Consider the following 22,079-nt stretch of genomic DNA (forward strand, 5'->3'; position numbering starts at 1 on the left):
AACCACATATTCACAAGTTTAGTGAGATAGTTTTTTAAAATGCAGAATAATTATTGTTCCTTTTAAATAAAGACTGGACAAAAGGAGAATTATAAAATAATTATTTCATATTTTATTTTTTCTATTTCAGATATAATGTTCAAAAATAAAACAGAGATCTCACAGACAGATATTTATATTAAATAGGGTAACTCAGAAAATGCTTCGAATATGAAATCACCATTCAAAAATCAATAGCAGATTTCGCATCTGTTCATAAAAAAATTAACTGCTAAAGGAAATGATATTTAACTATAAAGTATAGGAAACCAGACAAATATCTATGAATTAACTCTTTCAGCCATTGGACAAAAGGCAGCACAGGACTATGATTCCTGGATGAAGAGAAGCAAATGAGGTATGTTCTAAGATTTCCTGGCAGTTTCCAGGTTGCTACACCCAATGATACCTGCAGCATTGGTTAGATTCCTCAAAGGCTAATATCTTAATAGTGGGACATATTAGGCCAAGAGTAAAAACTGCATTATACCTGTCATAAAATTCCAAATGGAGATTATATAGGTCATACATATATAATAACTGAAACTAAAAAGAAATTTAAATTAACAGTAGTTCAGACATTGCGGAAAAAAAGATTAGTGAACTCGAAGACATAGTTTTAGAAATTACCAAAATTGTTTTTCATCTTTATTTTTATAACTTTGTTTTATTAACAGGGCCTTAATTACTTGAGGGGAGATTTTAAGCAGTTTCACATGCATGTAATTGGAATACCAGAAGGAGAGGAAAAGAGTAAGATAGAAATAATATTTGAAAAAACATTGGCCAAACTTTCTAAAATTTTATGAAAATTATAGACTCTAAGATAAAAGAAACTCAATAGACACCAAGTAACATAAGCATAAAGAAAATTATACCAAGGCGTACCACAATCAAAATGTTGGAAATCACTGATGTAGAAAATTTTAAAAACAGACAGAGGAGTAAAACATTCATTATGTCAAAGGAACAAAGATAAGAATGAGGTTTCTTATCAGAAATATTGCAAACCAGAAGACATGGGAGTAATAACTTTAAAGCAACAAAAGAAAAAAAAATGTCAACCTATAATTTCATATTCAGTAAAATATCTCATGAAAATGAAGATGAAATAAAGACTTCTAGACAAGCAAAAGTAGAAAAATTTCTTTGCCATTAGACCACAAAATAAAGGATTCAACACTCATATGCCATTAATTATTAGAAAGTAAAAAAAATTAAGTAGAAGATAGATGACTGGAATGAGACTATCGACCAATTTGAGCTAGCTGACTATTATAGATCATTTTACCAATTCCTGTAAATTAAACTTCCTAACAAGTTACCTCCCTATGGGAATATTAATAATACTGTTTTCATTCTTTTTTATGTTTGTTCCTACTATCTCATCTTTTAAATTTTTAAAAATTTTGTTTTCTAGGTTTTCTTTCAAGGCCAAGTATCATTAACCTGCTGTTGAGTGCAATATTCAGATAAAGTTATACCCCAACTGTGACAACTCTAATTTTAAAGCATCTTGTATATAAAAGACAAAGCATATAGTCTGGAATAAAATATTTTCATGTCTTACATTTAATGCAGAATTGTGTAGGCTATGTAAAGAACTCTTACGGCTCAGTAATAAGAACTCATAAACCCAATTTAACAATGTGCAAATATTTGAATAGACATTGCACCAAATAAGATATGACTAAATAAGCCATAAAATATTCTTTATGTAAATGAAAATCAAACAATAAGATACCATTTTAAACCTACTACAGTGGCCATCACAAAAGAAAAAGAAAGTGTTATTTATGTGTTGGCAAGGACACTAAGAAATAAATTGCTGGTGAGGATATAAAATGGGATAGCCACTGGGGGGAAAATGTTTGGCAGCTCTTCAAAAGATAAACATAATTACCACATGACACAGCAATTTCACCCCTAGGTATATACCTAAAATATTAGAAAATGTATGTTCACATAAGAATTTGAATATGAATTCTAATAAGCAGTATTTTTATAATAGCCAAAATGTTAAACTAATCCAAGTGACATCAATTATAGCATGTGGATTTTATGAAATACTGTGCAATTATAAACGAAGTACTGATACTCCAGCATGTGTCTGAACCTCTGAAAAATGCCAAGTGAAAGAAATCAGACACCAAAGACCACATGCTTTATGATTATGTCTATATGAAATGAGTAAACATGAATGAATGGTTGGAATAAATTAGTGGATTTTTAAGGCTGTGGGTGGTTGAACACAGACTGACAGCAAGTAGGTACAAGGTGATAGAAATGTTTTAAAACTAGTCCACGAACATGGTTGCACGGCTGGTGTAAACTTTTAAATAATTAGTGAAATATATACTTAACATGAGTTAATTTTACCTCAATAAAGCTGTTGAAAGAAAGACAAAACACAACTTGCAATGCTCTGATTAAATTAGGATCTCATGTAGTAAGGACTTTGTTTTTGATGACCTTCAAGGCACTATGATACACTGAAAGTGATTATGAGGTTTGGGCAAAAGTAGACCTACATTTAAATCTAGGCTTCATACAAGTTGAGTGACCTGGTAAGTTTCCTTGAAATGTATAAACTTTAGTTTCCTTATTTGAAAAATGATTTAAAATAATTAACTTGAACATTTTGACAAGAATTATATATATATATTTGTGTGTGTGTGCAAAATAGTAATTGCTGAGTAATTTGCTCGGTATACAGTAGTCTTTATTATGATAAATCTAGCATTCTATGATTTCATGTTCTTCTTTGCAATAGTTTTCTGACATCCATCTTTTAAATTTTTTAATTAACAACTTAAACTTTAGTTAATAACTATAGTTAATAACTTAAACATTCACACTTGGCTTATTTTAATTTCTCTTAATTGTTTACGTTGACATCTGTCACCATCCTTTAAATTTTTCCCATACAATGCTTTTACATTGACCATTCCTTATTCTCCACTTAAAAGATAAATATACCACTGTCCAAGGCATATTCTAAACTTTTTAAGGCAAATTAGTTTTCTCCCTGTTATCCAAGCATAGTATTTTCTTTCTGTGTAAATAACCAATACGTTTTATTAGTGTTTTGCCCTTCATTGAGTCATATTTGTGTCACCTACAGAGCCTAGAGATGCTTTAAAAAAAAAAATTTAGATATTCAATAAAAATGGTTTAATAAAGGCTAAACAAATGCTACCTATACAATATTGATAAAGGCTAAACAAATGCTACCTATACAATATTGATAAAGAAAGAGATACAGGGGAAGAGGTTGAAGTTTGAAGCTCACAGTCATTAAGATAAGAGATTCTCGTCACAGTGACACTGAATAGGGGTATTGTGGTTGGGCTATTTGACCCCTGACCATCTTTTCACTCATAGTAGCTGGTAATTACTCCCCTTTTTACTTAACTGAGTCCACTCCTTGCATTTTTAACATTTCCCTTCCCCAAGAGGCCACCTCCAAGTACAATTTGTACCATTGTTCATATAAAGATACGTAGAATTATTGTGTGTAGGTCCTTAAAGATCCTAGAATGTTACTATTGTCTGCATTTCTGTTTGAATATCTCAGTAAAAAGAATTGTTAGCTACATTAAGCACACAAAATAAAACCAGGTTGTGTTAGTACTAATGTCCTATCTGAATAAATACATGATTGTCTAGAAGGCCTGGGAAGTCCATCTCCCATGGAAAGGCTTGGAAAGGTTGATTTTTTCCAGAATTTTGTGTTTCTGATTTTGCTATGTTCTTTAGCAGAGCTACAGATGGAGGTATGGTAAATTTTATCCAACTCCTGTGAACTCTTGCCTGAAATTTGTATTTTATTATTTTATTAGAAATACATACAGCAGTCCTACCTGCCATTCACCCAGAGTGAGACTTTTAGAATTTGAGCTACAAACACTCTCTCAAACCTTGGAATTTTATGTTCACTAAATAATTAGGGTAATTTCTGTGCGTTATAGTATGCTTTTATTTGGGTTTCAGCCCTTTAAATGTTTAGAAATTTTTTTTATACATACTTTTTCTTTTTCTTTTTTTTCTTTTGAGTTGAAATCTCATTCTGTCACCCAGACTGGAGTGCAGTGGCCGCTCGCCACCGCAGCCTCCACCTGCTGGGCTCCAGCAATCCTTCCGCCTCAGCCTTCCAAGTAGCTGGAACTACAGGCGCACGCTACCACATCCGGCTAATTTTTTTGATTTATTGTAGAGATGAGGTCTCTCCAGCTGCCCAGGCGGGTCTTGAACCCATGGACTCAGGCAATCCACTCACCTCAGCCTCCCAAAGCACAGGATTACAGGCTGCTCAAGCACAATACCAGAGTTCTATATGAGTTTTCCATAATTTCCTTTTAGCTGTAAATAGTCTTTAATCTTGCAACGTATCTCCTATCTGTATGTGCATTTTAATTTTTGTAACGATTACCCTGAGTCTCCAATTTCATTGTAGCTGGATATTAATAATAATCCCCTACAAACTCTTCTTGACTCTCACCTCTATCCTTTAATAAATCACTCCATCCTGAACATCACTGACTGATCAAATCTCAAGAGTTTATCTCATTGGTCCCTTCCTAGAATGCGATTCACCTCAACCTCACACACAGATTTACAAGCAATATAAAATTCTTAACTTGTAACTAAAAAATGTTTAAAATGTGATTAGTATCTATTCTTGTTTCCTATAACCTTTTTCTATTCAAGTACATTTCTCTATTCAATAGGTATTTCTCTTTCAAGTAGATTTTCTCCTAAATTTACCATAATCTCCTCCTGTTCTCCTCATCCTACTCTATTCCACCTTGATGAAATGAACTTCATCTTTATCTGATAACTTACCTAAAGCTTCTCAGACCTTATTGTGCACATAAAACACCTGAGAATCTTGTTAAAATGCAAATCCTTGTAGAGATCTTTTACTTCTTTAGGTAGCTATATTCCTAGGTATTTTATTTGTTGTGGCTAGTGTGAATGTGATTGAGCTATTCACTTGGTAATCACCTTGAGCATTTTTGGTGTATAGAAATGTTACCAATTTTTGTACAATAACTTTGGTATTCTGAGACTTAACTGTAGTCATTTATCTGTTTTAGAAGCTTTTTGAAAGAGTCTTTGGAGGTTTCTAGGTATACAAGCATGCCATTCATGAACAGAGATAATTTTACTTCCTGTAAACTATTTCAGAGGCATCACACTTCCTGACTTCAAATTGTCCTGGTATAAGAATACACAGACTGACCAATGAAACAGAATGGAGAACCCAGAAATAAAACACATTCCTAAAACCAACTTACTTTGACAAAGCTAATAAAAATAAACAATGGAAAGGATATACTAGTCAATAAGTGGTGCTGTGACAATTAGCTAGCCATTTGCAAAAGAATGAAACTGGACCCCTATCTCTCACCATATACAAAAATTAACAAAAGATGGAACAAAGACTTAAATGTAAGACATGAAACTATACAAATCCTAGAAGAAAACCTAGAAAGATTCTCCTGGACATTGGCCTGGGCAAATAATTTATGACAAAGACCCCAAAAGCAACTGAAACAAAAACTAAAATAAACAAATGGGACTTAAACTAAAAAAACTTCTGCACAGCAAAAGAAATAATCAACAGAGTGAACAGAAAACCGACTGAATGAGAGAAAATATTTGCAAATTATGCCTCAGGCAAAAGACTAATATCCAGAATCTACAAGGCACTCAAACAACTCAACATGAAAAAATCAGATAACCTTATCTAAAAGTGCGCAAAGGACATGAATAGACAAACTTTCAAAAGAAGACATGCAAGTGGCTAACAAATAAATAAAAACTGCTTATCATCACTAATTATCAGAGAAATGCAAATATCAGAGAAAAGCCACAAAGAGGTATCAATTCACATCAGTCATAATGTCTATTATTAGAAAGATATCAAGGAAAACAGTTGCTGGTGTGGTTGTGGAGAAAAGGGAAAATTCATCCGCTGTTGTTGTTGTAGTAGTAAACTAGTTCAACCTCTATGGAAAACAGTCTGAAGATTTCTCAAATAACTAAAAATTGAATTATCATTTGACCCAGCAATCCCACTACTAAGGATCCAACCAAAGAAAAAAATCAATTTATAAAAATATACCTGTACTCGTATGTTCACTGTAGCATTATTTTCAATAGCAAAATTATGGAACAAACCTAAGTGTCCACAGACAATTGACTGCGTAAAGAAAATGTGGTATATATACACCATGACTACTATGCAGCCATAAGAAAGGAATGAAATCATGTCCTTTGCAGTAACATGGATGGAACTGGAGATAATCATCCTAAGTGAAATGACTCAGAAACAGAAAACCAAACATTACAAATTCTCACTCATATGTGGGAACTAAATTGTCACAAAGATGAAAAAAGGTAGACACTGGGGACACCAACTGGGGAGAGAAGGGGATAGGGGCTAAAGTTCAGAAATTATGAATGGGGTACAATGTTCACTATCTGGGGAATGGGCCACCTGAGACCCAATCTCCACCATTACACAATATGTCCATATAACGGACATGTATATGTACCCCTGAATCTAAAACTTATAAAAGGACCCTAAAAAGATGCAAATCCTAATTCAACAGGTCTGGAGTAGAGTCTGAGAGTTTGCCTTTTTAACAAGCTCCGATGTGATGCCCATAGTGCTATTCCATGGATTTCACTTGGAGTAGCAAGAATCTAAGCTACTATCTGAGGTTAAAATCAAGCCTATCTCCTCCATAAAATCTTTCCTCTGTGAACTCAGTGGCATTTATAGTGTATTTTGATATGTAGTCTTTTCACAAATTATCCTAACATGTTTCTCCACTTTTCTATTTGCATGTATTATAGTTTTCTAAGAGGAAGGACAATGCTATGCATTTTTAAAAATAAGCATTTTTGAAAGATTGAAATAAAAAGAGCATTAGCTGTGGAATCAGATGGATTTGGGCTTATTGTCCTATAACTGTCACCTATTGGTTGAAGGATATTTGACACGTTGCTCAATTCCTCATCTCCTCATGTTAAATACCTCAATTCTACTTTTTTGAAATAAAAATAATAATACAGAGGAATGTCTATTAACAGTAGCCATTAACCTTAAACAAGTTACCCACATCACTGATTTTGCCATTACCATTTTAGTATGAGAATATCATTACCGGATAGAAAAGTCAACTCCAATACTGGACGGTTCATATATGCTTGAATATTCTTTACATACAATTTAAATTATGATACTTAAACTTACATCAATTTGTTCTAGCCTTGCCCTTTGAACCCAAGGAAATAAAGTCAAAATGCTCAATAAATGCAAATAGAAATAAATTTTTGAACAAATTATACTTACTATATTTCTTCCTCTACGCATAGCACATAAATGGTGGATGAAAATATGTGGTTAGTGATTGTCAATTTTGACAAAAATTTGAGATTTTGCTGTGACATCTCTTATCTCTTTCAAAAGACTATTTTTTTCTATTATAGATGCTCTTCCACTTATAATGGGTTTACATGACAGTAAACCCATTGTAAATTGAAAATATCTAGAGCTGAAAATGCATTTTAATACACCTAACCTACCAGACATAGTAAATTAGCCTAACTTACCTTTAGTGTGCTCAAAACAGTTGTATTAGCCTACAGTTAGGCAAAGTCATTGAACACAAAGCTTATTTTAAAATAAAATGCTGGATGCCTAATAAAATTTATTGTATACTGTACCATAAGAAAAAAATCCCAATGATTTCATACCATCATAAGTCAGGAACCATTTGAACACTCATTTATCACAACCTTTCATGGGTGTAGTTGAAATAGAACAATTATAAAACTTTTGAACCTCAAAATATAGGGCACTTTAGAAATCATTTTGCTTAACTCTATTTTATAGATAAAGAAAATGAATTTTGAAAATATTAAGTGGAAAATGTTAAGTTGAAGTGTCCTCCAGGAATTTCAGAATAAGAATAATGAGGATTCTTGCTGAGCATTAAAATTTAGAAATCATTACACAAGTGATCTGAACAGATGTATATGTAAACTTAGAATGGCTATCAGGTCATGACCAGAAATAATATATTAACCACAAGTAAAACGCTTTAGTGAGGTGTGTAAAAGAAGATTTGAAGAAAGGAATAGGCATATCTTGTCCTAAGACAGAAAGACTGAATATAATGGGAATGGTGACTATTCTTAAAATGATTTCTAATTTCAGTGTGAGCTTAACTAAGATGCTAGAAATGTTTTTGTTTGTTTACTACTTGTAAAAAATATTTGGAAAATAACCTAAACAAATATGATAAAATAGCCAGAAATAATCTTATCATGAATAGAAAAGAGTGGGAAAGTGGCCCTTTTGGATATTTACAAGTATTTTAAAGATTCACTATTGGGAGAGGGGTGGAATTGGCAGTTGAGGGAAACTGCCAGGGGAAGGAGGGACACACTTCATCAACAAGAATACCTGCATAATGAACATTTGTATACTTAACCCTGAATTGTACTCCACCCACATCTTTAAAATAAAGGGGGAAAAAAAAAGAAGTCTGAAATTAAAAAAAAGATTCACTGTAAAAAGTTTGGTACTAAAAAACATATATTAATAAAATCTGAATAAATGTTGGCATATATGTATTTTAATTTTATAATAAAAAGCCAAAGGTAGGAAGAAGCCAAAGTATACTTCATATTCAAATCCTAAACAATAATATATTTTTAGCTTCTATTTTCAAGAGTGGAGAAATATTTACACAAGTTAACACTACTTTTTCTCTTCTGCTTTATTTTTTTCTCATTCTCCAGGTTAGAGAACCTCAAAACAAACATGAAAACAAAATATCCTTTCAAGAGGTGAAGTTGCATAAGAAATAGTACTCTGTGTAGTTCTTTCTAGTGGTGAGTTCAAATCTGGACTAAAAGAGATGAATTAACGTATTAACTCCACTGCTGTTTGTGAATAGAGAATAAAGTAAAATTTGTTGCTTGCTATTTTTATGTGGTAGTTTTTGAATATAAAATAATGAGATTATTTATATTTCTTTATTAAAAGCAAAACAACCAATCAAATTTTTTTGTTATGTGACCTGTCATTTTTTTGCCTAGTGTATCATTGGCCCTGGTGAGAAAAAGGTCCTTGTGTTGGCTTTCATCTGACTTTGGGTAGGCTCTGTTCTAGCCCTGGGGCTGATTACCTAAGTTCTACCTCCCTTTGCACCCTAAAGTGTTTAGGTGCCCATTGTGCTTCGGTTTTGTATGTTTGCCAAATAGAGTTTATAATTTTTAATGTTTGCCAAATTGAATTTGTAACTGCCTCAGGCTGTTCTTCCTAAAATAGTTAATTAGGCCTCTCTAGAGCATTCTCCTAGGATTGCCCCAGGGCTTATATTGCTCCCATCACAAGAAAAATTGTATCTCCTTTCTTTTCTTGCTGACTAGAGCTTACAAGACTTTCAAACCACAGATTATCTTACATTTTTCAAGAAGCCAGCTTTATAAATTTCAGACCAAATGATCTCTCTCTCTGTATCAGTTCTTATTATACCAATTATTTCTTATTGATTTTCTGGTCATATATTTTATCTCCCTGCCTCATATATAAAATGCTTTATTCTCACAAGATTATAAGCTTATTTGAAATTGACAATGTCATGGTTTTAGATTTATACTGAAAAAAATTGTGTTGAGTTGAATTGGTTTTCTTATTCATGCATATCTTGGGGTTTAACCTTGCATCCCTGCTATGACAACAAGAAGTCACTGACAACACCCATGTCTTCTTAACAAGCTTCTGGTGCATAGAAATCAGTTTTACTCTATTATCCCAGAGAGTTTTTTTATTTAACAATTGGAACAGAGTTTGGGGAATATAGTGATCCTTTTAGGCTGTATTTGCCCACGTACTTTTGAAACATTACCAAAAACATCTCTGGCATTCAGGAGATTCTGTGAGTGAAGGATCTATTTTTAGACACTGGCAACATTTTTTTATGAGAAAGGCTACTAGGACAGGCTATTTGCTCATCTGTTAGCAACCTGGTACATGCCCCATTCTACCGTGCCCACACTCATACCCAGAAACTACACGCAGGAGCGTGGTAGCACATGCATTCGTCTCTCATCTCAGATACTCTGCTTAATTAATATCCATGGAAGCACTAAGAAGACCCAATTTATGTTTGAAGAGCAAAAAAGATTATTCTTGACACATTTACTTCAGTTTTACCAAAATGAAGCCCTGTGCAAGCTCAGAAGTCTAAACATACGCAGGTCATGATGCAGTACATATGTAATAGCTCCATCACATTGAGGTGAAATTGCCTCCTTAAGTTCAAGTCCAAGGTCATTTTGTACCGTTTTTGTCAAGGTAAAAAGCAGAGATAAGATAGTTTGGAAAAACCTCTTATTTCCTTGGACTCCAGTTTCCCAACAGGTACATGGGAATACTAGTAACACTCACCTCACATAATTGTCAAGGTAAAATCAGATGGTATGTAGAAAAGTTATTTATGGCTTTTATCAATTCAGGAACTAGAAGCAATAATATACACACAGATAGATGCCATAGAGAGACAGGGCTTTCATGTGGACATTTTACTTATTTTGTATTTTTCCTGCAAGGTGCCACCCTGCCTGAGTTGCTCTGATTGATTTTCACTGGTACTGAAGGAAGACATGTGGAAAACCGTGTGTGAGAGCAGGTAACAGCGTAGAACTTTCTAGGTTCCCAGCTATCTTCGTAGGAGTCCACTATTCTCTGTGTGAATCCTTGTTTCACTTTTGGTTTTCAGTCTTCACAATTATTTGGTGGCCCATCCACTTCTCTGCATTTTAGTGTCTACTGCATGTCTGTGATGAGTGGAGTCAGTGAAACTGTACTTCCTTGTGGCCCCCCAGCCTCTGTAATGCAGCCTTCATTTCTTTGTTACGCAGTGTATAGATGATGGGGTTCAACAAGGGAGTGATGACAGTGTAGAAGACAGCTACCACCCCATCCAAGGGCTCCTGTGAGCCAGGTCGCAGGTAAATGAAGGTGCAGGGCACATAGTAAACAATGACAACGGTGAGGTGGGCAGCACAGGTGGAGAAGGCATTGAGGCGCCCATCTGTTGACCGGATTCGCAGGATGGCAGCCACGATGTAGCCGTAGGAAGTGAGTATGAGCACAAAGCAGGTGAGGGCCAGGAAGCCAATGTCCACAAAGGTGACCAGTTCGTTGATGGTGGTGTCAGCACAGGCTAGACGCAGCATGGCTGGAATGTCACAGAAGAAGTAGTCTACTCGATTGGGGCCACAGAAGGGCAGCCTAAACATGAAACTTGTTTGGAAAAGTGAGTGGATTGTCCCTCCTAGCCAGGTGCCAAGAGCCAGAGAGTTACAGACTTTGCGGTTCATGATGGTAGCATAGTGTAAGGGCTTACAAATGGCCAGGAAGCGGTCATAAGCCATGAGTGTGTAAAGGAAGCATTCAGTGCAGCCCAGGAAATGGAAAGAAAATAGTTGAATTACACAGCCCCCAAAGGAGATAACCTTACTATCTAGGAGAAAGCCAGCCAACATCTTGGGGACAATAGCAGAGGAAATGGTCATGTCTAAGAAGGAGAGGTGACACAGGAACCAGTACATGGGGCGGTGGAGTCGGATGTCCACTAAGACAGTGAGGATGATGAGCCCATTGCCAGAGACAGTGAGTAGGTAGATGACAAGGAAAGCTAGGAAGAGTGGTACCCCCAGCTGTGGGGAGTGGTGCAGGCCCACCAAAAGGAAGTGAGACACGGAAGTCCAGTTTCCACTTTGCATTTCCTTGCTGTTCACATCTGCCAAAAGAAATAGCAGAAGGAAATGCTCAATACCCCTCAAAATCTCTGGGCATGGCACATCTATTCTATCGTGGACTGGAGAGGATCTCTCTGTCTTTCTCTCTCTCTCATTCTCTTTTGTCTCACATGACCTTGCTCTTTGTTGTTCTCTCTCCTGACCACTCTCCTCAGCTCCTGATTCTAGGATTCTGCTTGGTTGCAGAAAACAGTCATCTCTCCAAGGTTACAAGTAACAGATTATGTGCATGTAATTCAGGACAGGAAGAAGTATAAGTATAATTGCATGAAATCTATATTAATTAATAAAGAAATATTTGTTCTCTTGTTTTCCTTCAGTTTGATTTTTGATTTGTATGGCAGAGAATTAGATTGCATCCGTTGGTTTTCTAGGAACATAAGAGTGACAATTATATTTTCTAATGTAAGTGTGCTCAGCAAAAAATTGTACAGATTAAAAAATACTATCTAGGTTGCACATTGAACCCAACATATTCAAACTCTCTGAAGTGTTTGCTATAAATATGTATTTTCAAAAACTCAATATAAAAATTCACGTGCTAGTTATAATCCTTCAGAATAAGGAAGCAATATAAAATTCTAGACACAGGGTACCAGGTTATCTTCTATTCTGTGTACTTCTGGACAAGTATAGCCAATTTTTTCCATCCATTAATTCATTTGTTCATCTATCTATCCATACAGTAGGGCACTGTATATTGTATCTTAAAAGCATGGTCTCTAAAGTCTTACTGGGTTAAAAAATTCTAGGTTTTCCACTATCTTAGCCCTTCTAAGACTGGTAATCTTAGAAAATCCATTTCATATTTTTGACCTGTTTCAATAATAGTGCCGACTTCATAGGATTATCAAAAGGATTAAATAAATTAATTCATATGATTCATAGTAGCACCCAGTAAACATTAGCTATTATTTTCCATCAAATATGTGTTGTGGTGCTATACTGTTAGGCAAAGTCACTCTTTGCATACGTGCCTCAGGTCTGCAGTGAACTGTGGCTTCCAGTGAACTGCTTAATAGATGAGAGCCCTCCAGATGTAAGCAGCATCACAAAGGACCTCTTCTCCCAGGACTACTGGTGAGTGGCATTAGTCACAGTGAAAGGGAGAAATCAGGAAATGACTGAGGGATGATGGAGCTCTCCTAGATACTGAGAGGCCATGTGAGTTGTTCTTCCTAGTGTCACCTTCCTTCCACCAATATGTACTCTAATAGTCTGTTTACAAACTGAAAGCAAACATCCATACGGTTTGCCACACTCACACAGACTCCAGGGCAACCCAGATTCCCTCAGAAGGTTTCAGAGGGTGTAGAATGAAATGGGGCTTCCAGCTGGACTCCTCAGGGGCAAGGGAGTTGTGGTCACAGCTACATCTGTCATATGGTCACTTTCTCTCCTCTTCTGCACTATGGGTTGCGATGTATCCCACATCATACCTTCTCAATCGATGGTGTCACAGAGACTACCTTTCTCAGTAAAAATAATTTTGCTAGAGTCTCAGAGATTCCTGAGACTTGGAACTTTCTGTGCTAAGCCTAGAGAGTCCTAGATAAACCAAAACAGTCTGTCCCGTTAAGATTAGGGTTTGAACTGCATAGAAATGGAATAATCTCCCAAAATACAACTCTAAAATCTAGTTTGAAACAATTTCTGAGGCAATTCTTCGTAATTCCCTATGTACTTCCTTGATTAACAGCCTTTAATGGTGCCACATCGTCCAAGGAGAAAGAGCAAATTTACTGGCATGGTCCATAGTAACAGAAAATCTTAAAATTCCGTGTTGACCTACTTCTCTAGTGACCCTCAGTACTCCATCCTATAACTGAGCTCTAACCATGTTTTTTCTCTTTCCTTATATATTAGTCCCATTAATCAGGAATGATCATGCTCTTTTGCTGTGTTAAAAGTTTCCACTAATCTTTTAAAATCCCATTCAAATGTTGCCTACTCAGTAAAGCCCTTCCTCCCTTTCTTTCAAATGATCACTCATTCTTCATAGGCTCCACATGACTTCATTCATGTTTTGATAATAGGTTTACTATAACCATGTTGCAATTCAATCCTGTGTGTGCCTAATTTCCTCATTAGGTTATGAGCTCCTACAGGGACTTTGTTTTATTTTTCTTTTCATTCCAAGTTTGCAGTATATCTTTCACAGAAAGATTCTCAGATAGTATTGAGCAAATTAATTTCCCTCTACCTGGATGTCCCTATTATCTAGGCATTAAATCTAAGACAATATCACTTAAGTGTCATAATCTGACTTCCAAAGTCATAAGAATTTCAGTATTGAGATCATCACTAGTCATATTATTTTGGACAGATCTCTGAAAATTTCTAGTCTCAATCTCTCATTTGAATTAAGAGGAATGTGGTAGTTTTAATTTCTCACCAAAAAAAGAATACCAATCTTTTCTACATTTATATAAATTCCCGTTTAAAATTTTGTTCTTACACAGAGAAAATCAATTTTCCTCCTAGTCCCAATTATTTTCTGTACCATATTTTTTTCTTGCTACCTTGACAACTCAGTTGTAATTCACTTTTATAATCTATATTCTCTATGGAGACATATAATTTTATATCCCTGGAAAGACAAAAAACTACCCTTGTCTTACCATTAACTGCTCCAATTATTTGACTCATACATTTTAGTCAGTACCACATTATATTATCAGCATATGATATACTTATCTGTGTGATAGGAAAAGAAGCAATTTTCACAAGAAGCGTTGCAGGGGGAGGAAGGACATTAGGATGCATATACTTCATTTGACTATTTAAAATTCTGTATTAACTGAACTAGGCTTATGACAGACCCTGAAACTCACATGTGTCAAGAAACTCCAAGAGGTAGACAGGCCTTTAGTAAGGAGAGTACAAAGGCAAAGATAAATACCAACTCAGGTATTTAAAAAGCATGGTGCTCCGAGGAGGATCTAATATGCCTTCTCTGTTCTTACCATTTCTAACATTCTTTTATTGCATATATATCTCAGAAGAATTTCCATTACTGCACTGCTACCTCCCCTTCAGAAGCTTTTCTGTTGGAGACCACTACCTGGATGTGAATCTGCTGTGAGGCCATTGCCTGATGCTTGCCTCAGCATCTTCTCACGCTTCACTGCTCCTTGTGGAGGCCCCTTTTTGAGATCAGCAGGTTTTCTGGTCTTCCCTTTCGACATGCCCCCCTTTACTTATGTCACTATGCTCTTTCTGTTTGCTACTGGACTTGTACCTCCCTTTTTTACCCTTTTGAAACTGCTGACTGCAGTGTCCCTAGGCTTTGCCCTCTGGAGTCTCATTTTCTGGCAAATAATTTCTTCCTTCCTCTAGGCCCCATGGGATGAGAAAGAAGGGGCTTATACCACTTCTGTTTCACCCTTTAGGAGCAATTAACTTATGTGGAGATAGGTTACAGTGGATTTTGTTAACAGCAACACCTGAACTGTGGCTATTCTAGGAAGTTTACATAGTTGCTAGTAGTGTCCTTGTAGCATAGACTACTGCTAAGGCAGGGATTTAGGAATCAGGAGGCCCCTTTCATTTCTTTGGGTTTTTGTTTCTTCTTTTGTAAGTTGGAGATAATGATACCTTACTTACTTATTCCACAAAGGTACAGAATGGAAAGAACTTTAAAGTCAAATGTACTATGTAAATGCTGTATATTAATTACTTTAAGAGTATCCTTTGAATTTAACTCAGAAGTAAATGACTAGAACATTGCAGTAGAATAGGCAGCACTATTTTGAGCTAAAGTGTCTAGATCATCCAGTATGTAAATAGAAGACTAAACTAGATGAAATGAAAAATGTAGCAATTCCTTAAGAGTCAAACACAGGTTAGAGCTGGAAGGATCTTTACAGAAATGATCCAGAACACGCCTCCATTTTACTTTTGAAAAAAACCTGAATTCTAAAGAGAATAAGGACTTTTCCAAAAGTGAAAGCTCATACTGCTTAATTAGTAGATAAAATCTCATATAAGTCTACATAGACAAATGATATGAATTCACCAGTCAACCTTGAGAATAGATTAGCTCTCAACTAGTGCTGAGCAAACTACAGACCAATAAATATCTGTTAAATACTTTTTGCCTTATGTTTAATATGTTTTAGTTATTTGTTTTGAGCTATTGCTAATGTGCAATGTTTAAGTAGCATATTGTGCCACACATTGCACTTGGTCTATATTTTGAATAAACCATTCCTTACTTAAGAAATCATACAAAGTCATCATTAAATATTTTAGTTTGTATTTATTAGTACATTCCTCTACTTCAAGGACATGATTTTCTAGTTTATATGTACTCCTCATGACACTGAATTTAAATTAGATTTAGGGTTTTTTTGAATCGATAATTCTACATTTAGAAATGAAGATGGAAGACACTTAAGTCTCCAAACATCAACATTTCCCCTGTCATTCCTGAAAATAATAAAAACCATCTATGAAAAATCCATAGCCAATATCATACTTAACAGGCAGAAGCTTAAAGCATTCTCCCTGGAATAAGACATGAGAGTTCTCCTGTTCTGTGTTGTTTCTTATGGTAATACCTTATATAATTACATATAATAATACTAGGCAAAATAATACTTGATTATAAACTGGAGTTTTAGTTCAGTTCTAAATTCCAATATGAATGCTTGACCTTAGGAAGTTAAGAAAGATATATTTTTCTATATTAGGAAGTCTAGATGGTTGTTTTCACCCCAGACCTACATTTGTTTTCCATTCAATTTTCTATGTGAAGGGGAACATGGAGGGAGTGAAGAAACATCTTCCAAAAAGACACTATCTTATCTTCTACTTTTGGTGTATCTCAAAGAAAAAAGAGAGAAGAAAAAATTTTTAAACAGAAAAGTCCAGTCTTATCCAAATAGATCTTGATACCAAAAAATGGCAAAGATACAACAGAAAAAGAAAACTGCAGATCGATATACCTGATGAATATAGATGCAAAAATCCTCAACAAAATACTAGCAAACCATTTCCAAAAGCACATAATAAAGATCATTCATATGACCAGGTAAACTTTATTTCCAGGATGTAAGGCTGATTTAATATATGCAAATCAATTAATGTAATCCACCACATAAACAGAAAGAAGCAAAACCAAGAACCACAAGATTATCTGAAGAGATGCAGAAAAAGTATTTAATAAAATCCCAATTCCCTTCGTGATAAAAACCTTCAATCTTCTAGGCATCAAAGGACATTCCTGAAAATAATCGGAAACATCTACGACAAAACCACAGTCAACATCATACTTAACAGGCAGAAGCTTAAAATATTCTCCCTGGTGGAAGTCCTAGCCATAACAAGCAGGCAAAAGAAAAAAAAAAAGAGGTATCCAAATAGGAAAAAAGAAAGTTATTTCTTTTTGCAAATGATATGATTCTATATCAAGAAAACCCTAAAGAATCCACCAAAAAACTCCTAGCACTGATAAACGACTTTAGTAAGACAAAAATCAATGCTCAAAAATCAGTTGCATTTCTATTCCCCAACATCAAACAGATTGAGAACCAAATTAAAAACACAATCCCAGTCACAACAGCCACAAAAGAAATAACATACTTTGCAATACATCTAACCAAAGAGATGAACAATCTCTACAAAGGGAACTACAAAATATTGTTGAAAGAAATCAAAGATGACACAAACAAATGGAAAAAACATCCCATGCTCGTGGATTGAAAAAGTCAATATTGTTAAAATGTCCAAACTGCCTAAAACAATTTACAGATTCAAAGCAATTTCTGTCAAACTAACAGCATCATTTTTCACAGATCTAAAAAAGATAATATAGAAATTCATATGGAGTTCCGAACAAAGTCCACTTTAGTAGAATGTCAAATTACTTGACAATTATTTCTTGGTTCAGGAGCGTGGAGTTATAATAGAATTGATGTTCTTAGCAACTGAGAGACCTCCACATTTGCTCTCTAAATCTGGAGTAAGTATGGGCTGTTTTGATAGGGAGGGACACCTGGAAACCCCTGGGTCTCTCACTTCTAGTAAAAGTATCATAAAAACGACTGCATCTTTGGTGAGGCTCATGGAGATTAATACCACTATCACATTCCTGAAAGATCCAGGATGGCAATTTTAATCATATATCCATCTAACTCTGAAGTTTAATAGGTGAAGAATGACAGGGAACTGTGTTTAATCAGGAAGTCACCAATATCTTATCTCCTGATCTAGATGTGATCTTACTAGAATATAGTCATGCAGCCATTAGCACAGTGATATCAACTGATGAATGTTTTTAATTTATCAACATTTACAAATGCAAAATATGTAATATGTAAATAATTTTCCCATGCAAAATTCACACAGACCTACACACACACACACATACAAAATGATAAAACAAAGTATGTAGTTATGATCCAATTTAAAAATAAAATGTTACAAAAATTACTAAAAGCATTTTTTGCCCTTTTTTTCTCATGGCATCCTCTTCTTTCTCTACTAGAGATAATAGTTTTCCTGAAATTACTGTTAACTCTTATTTTTAAAATAAGTTTGCCAACTATTCCTGTTTTGAATTTAAATAGAAAAAAATCATACAACAATATTCTTTCCTAAAAATTATGTTTTTTAAAACTCACTGATTTTGATGACTGTAGCATAGTTTAACTTTAAAAAACTTTTGTTGTATCTATTGTACAAATAAAACACATTTTTCTCTCTTGTTTTCATTCTCTTCTTTCACACTGTTTTATCTTTTTCCAAACAATATGTGAATAATAACAGGTTTCTGCACAGTGTAATTTAGCTTTTCTCTCGCTTTGCAGTATCTTTCAATAAATAGATTAATTTTAACTTAGTTGAATCTATCAATTTTCACTTTGTCCCTTTTTTGGTATCTTTTAAAGAAAAATTCGTCTTTATACCTTGTATTAATTTAGTCAAAACCAAATTTTTATCACTTTCTATGGGTCAGATACTATTTGGGGGCATGTTTTGCCTTTATGATTATTGTGTAACAATTTAATCTGCACTAATTTGTCCACTTACCAATTCACAGGATAATGGGTTGGTTGACTATATTTATAACATCCTGCTAATAGGACCTGGTGAATGGGAAATAGAAGATATCCTAAACATCTTGAAAATTCACATGCAACATATTTATAGGAGAAAATTCTATGGAAATAAAGACATTGTTTCCTCAGTGACATTTCTAGAAACCTATTTGCCTTGGAGCTAGTTAGACTAGTATACAAAATATAGGCTTTTGATAATTTTCAAGAATGATGGCTTGTACCATGCTGAAATGTTTTTATTTTATCTTATTTTTGAAGTACTAAGTAAATAGTTCGAAGGATCTAAATGAGGTACAGATATAGAAGGAAGGACACGACTTCCCATGGTCTCCCTACTTTTACAAAGAGTAACTCTTCAAGGCTTTATTTTCTTGGCACACTACATGGCAAGAAATATCTAGTCTGTCATAGGAAAGCAAAAATTACAGAATTCTTGGCTTTTATTCCCCTGGCTATATTTTAATTGAACAAAATGCTTATACTAGCGCATAAGACAAGACTTGCTACTTCGTACTATTTCTTACCCAGGCAGTGACTCTAGGTAATCCTGTGGAATGCTTCTGCACATATCCATGTCTGAGGGCAAAAATTAATAGTAAATAACTGCAACTTAAATTAACAAGATCAAAACATGTTTGGGTATTTCAGGAATAATTGTTTGACTCACCCCACTGACAACACTGCATGCTGAGTTTTCTGCTAAGAAAAATTGTTGAAGACAGAAGTCACTAATGTTAACTACTACCTCATAATCACTTGCAAAATAACTGTTGTACTCCTGCATGTATTTTCTACATTGCTTTGGCATACATATGTTTACTTATTGTAAATTTTTCCTCTTTGCTTACTCCATTATTATATACAAGATGTGACATGATGTTACGTTACAGTTACTTCCAAGTTAGAGATTAAATTGATATCATGCAGACTACAGACTTGGATCTGGATCAAGTGAATGGTGATATATTGCAATGCTTCCTTCTGTGGAGGGAGTAATATAAGGAATAAAGTTGCATTGTGTTAGGTGCCAACATTGTGTGTGTGTGTATGTGTGTGTGTGTGTGTGTGTGTGTGTGTGTGTGTGTGTGTGTGTGTGTCCAGGGGTATGTCAATATGAAGGAAAGGATGTATAGGAATGGTGTGCAGTCCATGTGGTGGACTGTCATGGATCTTTTTAGGGGTACGTATTTATTTATATATTTTGGCTGTGTCTCTTTCAAACTCACTTCCTGTAAGTAGGACTGCCTTCTGCTATGGAAACTACAATATCAGATACTCTCTCATTCACTCTAGCAAATAGAGAACATAGGCATGAGATCTTGTCTTGCTCAGTAAAATATATCAACCTTTAGATGTGAGGCATGGGATAATAAAAGGCACATGTCAGAGAGAATGAATTCAGATGAGCAACATAGAGTTTCCAAATTTAGCAGTGACAACAGACCAGCAGTGTTTTCAGAGTTTATGCCTGTGGGGATGGTGGGCACTCTGTGGTGTTAAGCAGTCTACAGAAACCATAGTGGAACCCTCATCAGATATTAATTAGGCATGACTTTGCATTAATTCTACTTGGGTTTCCATGTTTTCATTCCTTTTACAAGACTGGTTATTATTATTATTATTTGGACTGCTTATTTCATGAGGGTGTGTGGGAAATGGGTAGTGTTTTTTTTTGTTTTTTTTTTTGAGTTGGAGTCTCACTCTGTTACCCAGACTGGAGTGCAGTGGCCGCTCCTGGCCACCGCAGCCTCGACCTGCTGGGCTCTGGCAATCCTTCCGCCTCAGCCTTCCAAGTAGCCGGAATTACAGGCAGCCGGAATTACAGGCGTGCGCTACCACACCCAGCTAGTTTTTGATTTATTGTAGAGATGAGGTCTCGCTGCCCAGGCGGGTCTCAAACCCGCGGGCTCAGGCAATCCACTCATCTCAGCCTCCCAAAGGCGCAGGATTACAGGCTGAGCCACCGAGCCCGGCTGGGTAGTGTTTTAACTGAGATATATTTGTTTAGCTTGTTTTTTCACTTAAAATAGGGACATTCCAATAGCTGGTAGATCAATATTCAATTCTTTTATCTGCTGATTTCCTTATGCTTGCACTAAAGTAAATAATGTTAAAGTATAGTCGTGTCACATAAAGGTTGGGATATATTCTAAGAAGTGCATCGTTAGGTGATTTTGTCATTGTGTAAACATTGCAGAGTGTACTAATACAAACCTAGATAGTATAGCTGACTATATACCTTAGCTCCATAGTATAGTCTATTGCTCCTAGGTCACAAACCTGTGGAGCATGTTACTGTACTGAATACTGTAGGCAATTATAGCACAATAGCAAGTATTTGTGTATCTAAATAGGTCTAAACATTAAAAAGTACAGTAGAAATATTATATAAAAGATAAAAATGGTATACCTGTCTAGGGCACTTACCATGAATGGAGCTTGCAAGACCTGAAGCTGCTCTGGGTGAGCCAGTGAGTGAATGTAGAGACCTAAGACATTGCAGTATACCACTGTGGACTTTATAAAACATTGTACATTTAGGCTACAATAAATTTATTAAAAAATTATTATTCTTTCTCCAATAATAAATTAACCTTATCTTACTGTCTGTAATCTTTTTACTTAGTAAAAAGTAAATTGGAGATTTAAAAAAACCTTTTCGAACTTTTTATAATAACACAGCTTAATACACAAACACATGGCAAGCTGTACAAAAGTTTTCTTTCTTTATATCCTTATTAAGTAAGCTTTTTTCCCATTCTTAACTTCTTAATTTTTTAAATTTTAAACATTTTTGTTAAGATCTAGGGCACAAACACACACATTAGCCTATGCATATGCATAGGTCAGGATCATCAATATCACTGTCTTCCCCTTCTGCCCCTTGTCCCACTGGAATTTTTCAGGGGGAAAACAACGCATGGAACTGTCATCTCCTACGATAAACAATATCTTCTTCTGTAATACCTCCTGAAGGACTTGCCTGAGACTCTTTTTTTAATGTGCAAGTAGAAGGAGTATGCCCATTAATAACTATAAAAAGTATAGAATAGTAAATATGTAAACCAGTAACATAGTTGTTTTCATTATCAATCATTATGTGTTGTGTGTAATTGTATGTATTGG

The 22,079-nt window shown here is 35.0% G+C and overlaps 1 protein-coding gene across 1 annotated transcript; it reads right to left on the reverse strand.

The window, feature by feature from the left end:
• Positions 1-10,917: 10,917 nt before the first annotated feature.
• On the reverse strand, positions 10,918-15,077 carry LOC103254534 (olfactory receptor 10G6). Its single transcript, XM_008052604.1, has 2 exons — positions 14,954-15,077; positions 10,918-11,918 (listed from the first exon to the last, which is right to left on the reverse strand). The coding sequence occupies exons 1-2, from the start codon at positions 15,075-15,077 to the stop codon at positions 10,918-10,920; spliced, it is 1,125 nt and encodes a 374-aa protein (XP_008050795.1).
• Between the last annotated feature and the right edge of the window lie 7,002 nt (positions 15,078-22,079).

The sequence above is a fragment of the Carlito syrichta genome, unplaced genomic scaffold, assembly GCF_000164805.1.
Source record: "Carlito syrichta isolate Samal-C Ts95f unplaced genomic scaffold, Tarsius_syrichta-2.0.1 Scaffold283940, whole genome shotgun sequence".
In the NCBI taxonomy this organism is placed as follows: Eukaryota; Metazoa; Chordata; class Mammalia; order Primates; family Tarsiidae; genus Carlito; species Carlito syrichta.

Coding starts and splice junctions, on each gene's coding strand:
- LOC103254534 (XM_008052604.1), bottom strand. CDS start 15,077: ATGTCGAAAGGGAAGACCAGAAAACCTGCTGATCTCAAAAAGGGGCCT. Junction 11,919..14,953: donor CACAGCAGATTCACATCCAG/GTAGTGGTCTCC, acceptor TGCCATGCCCAG/AGATTTTGAGGGGTATTGAG.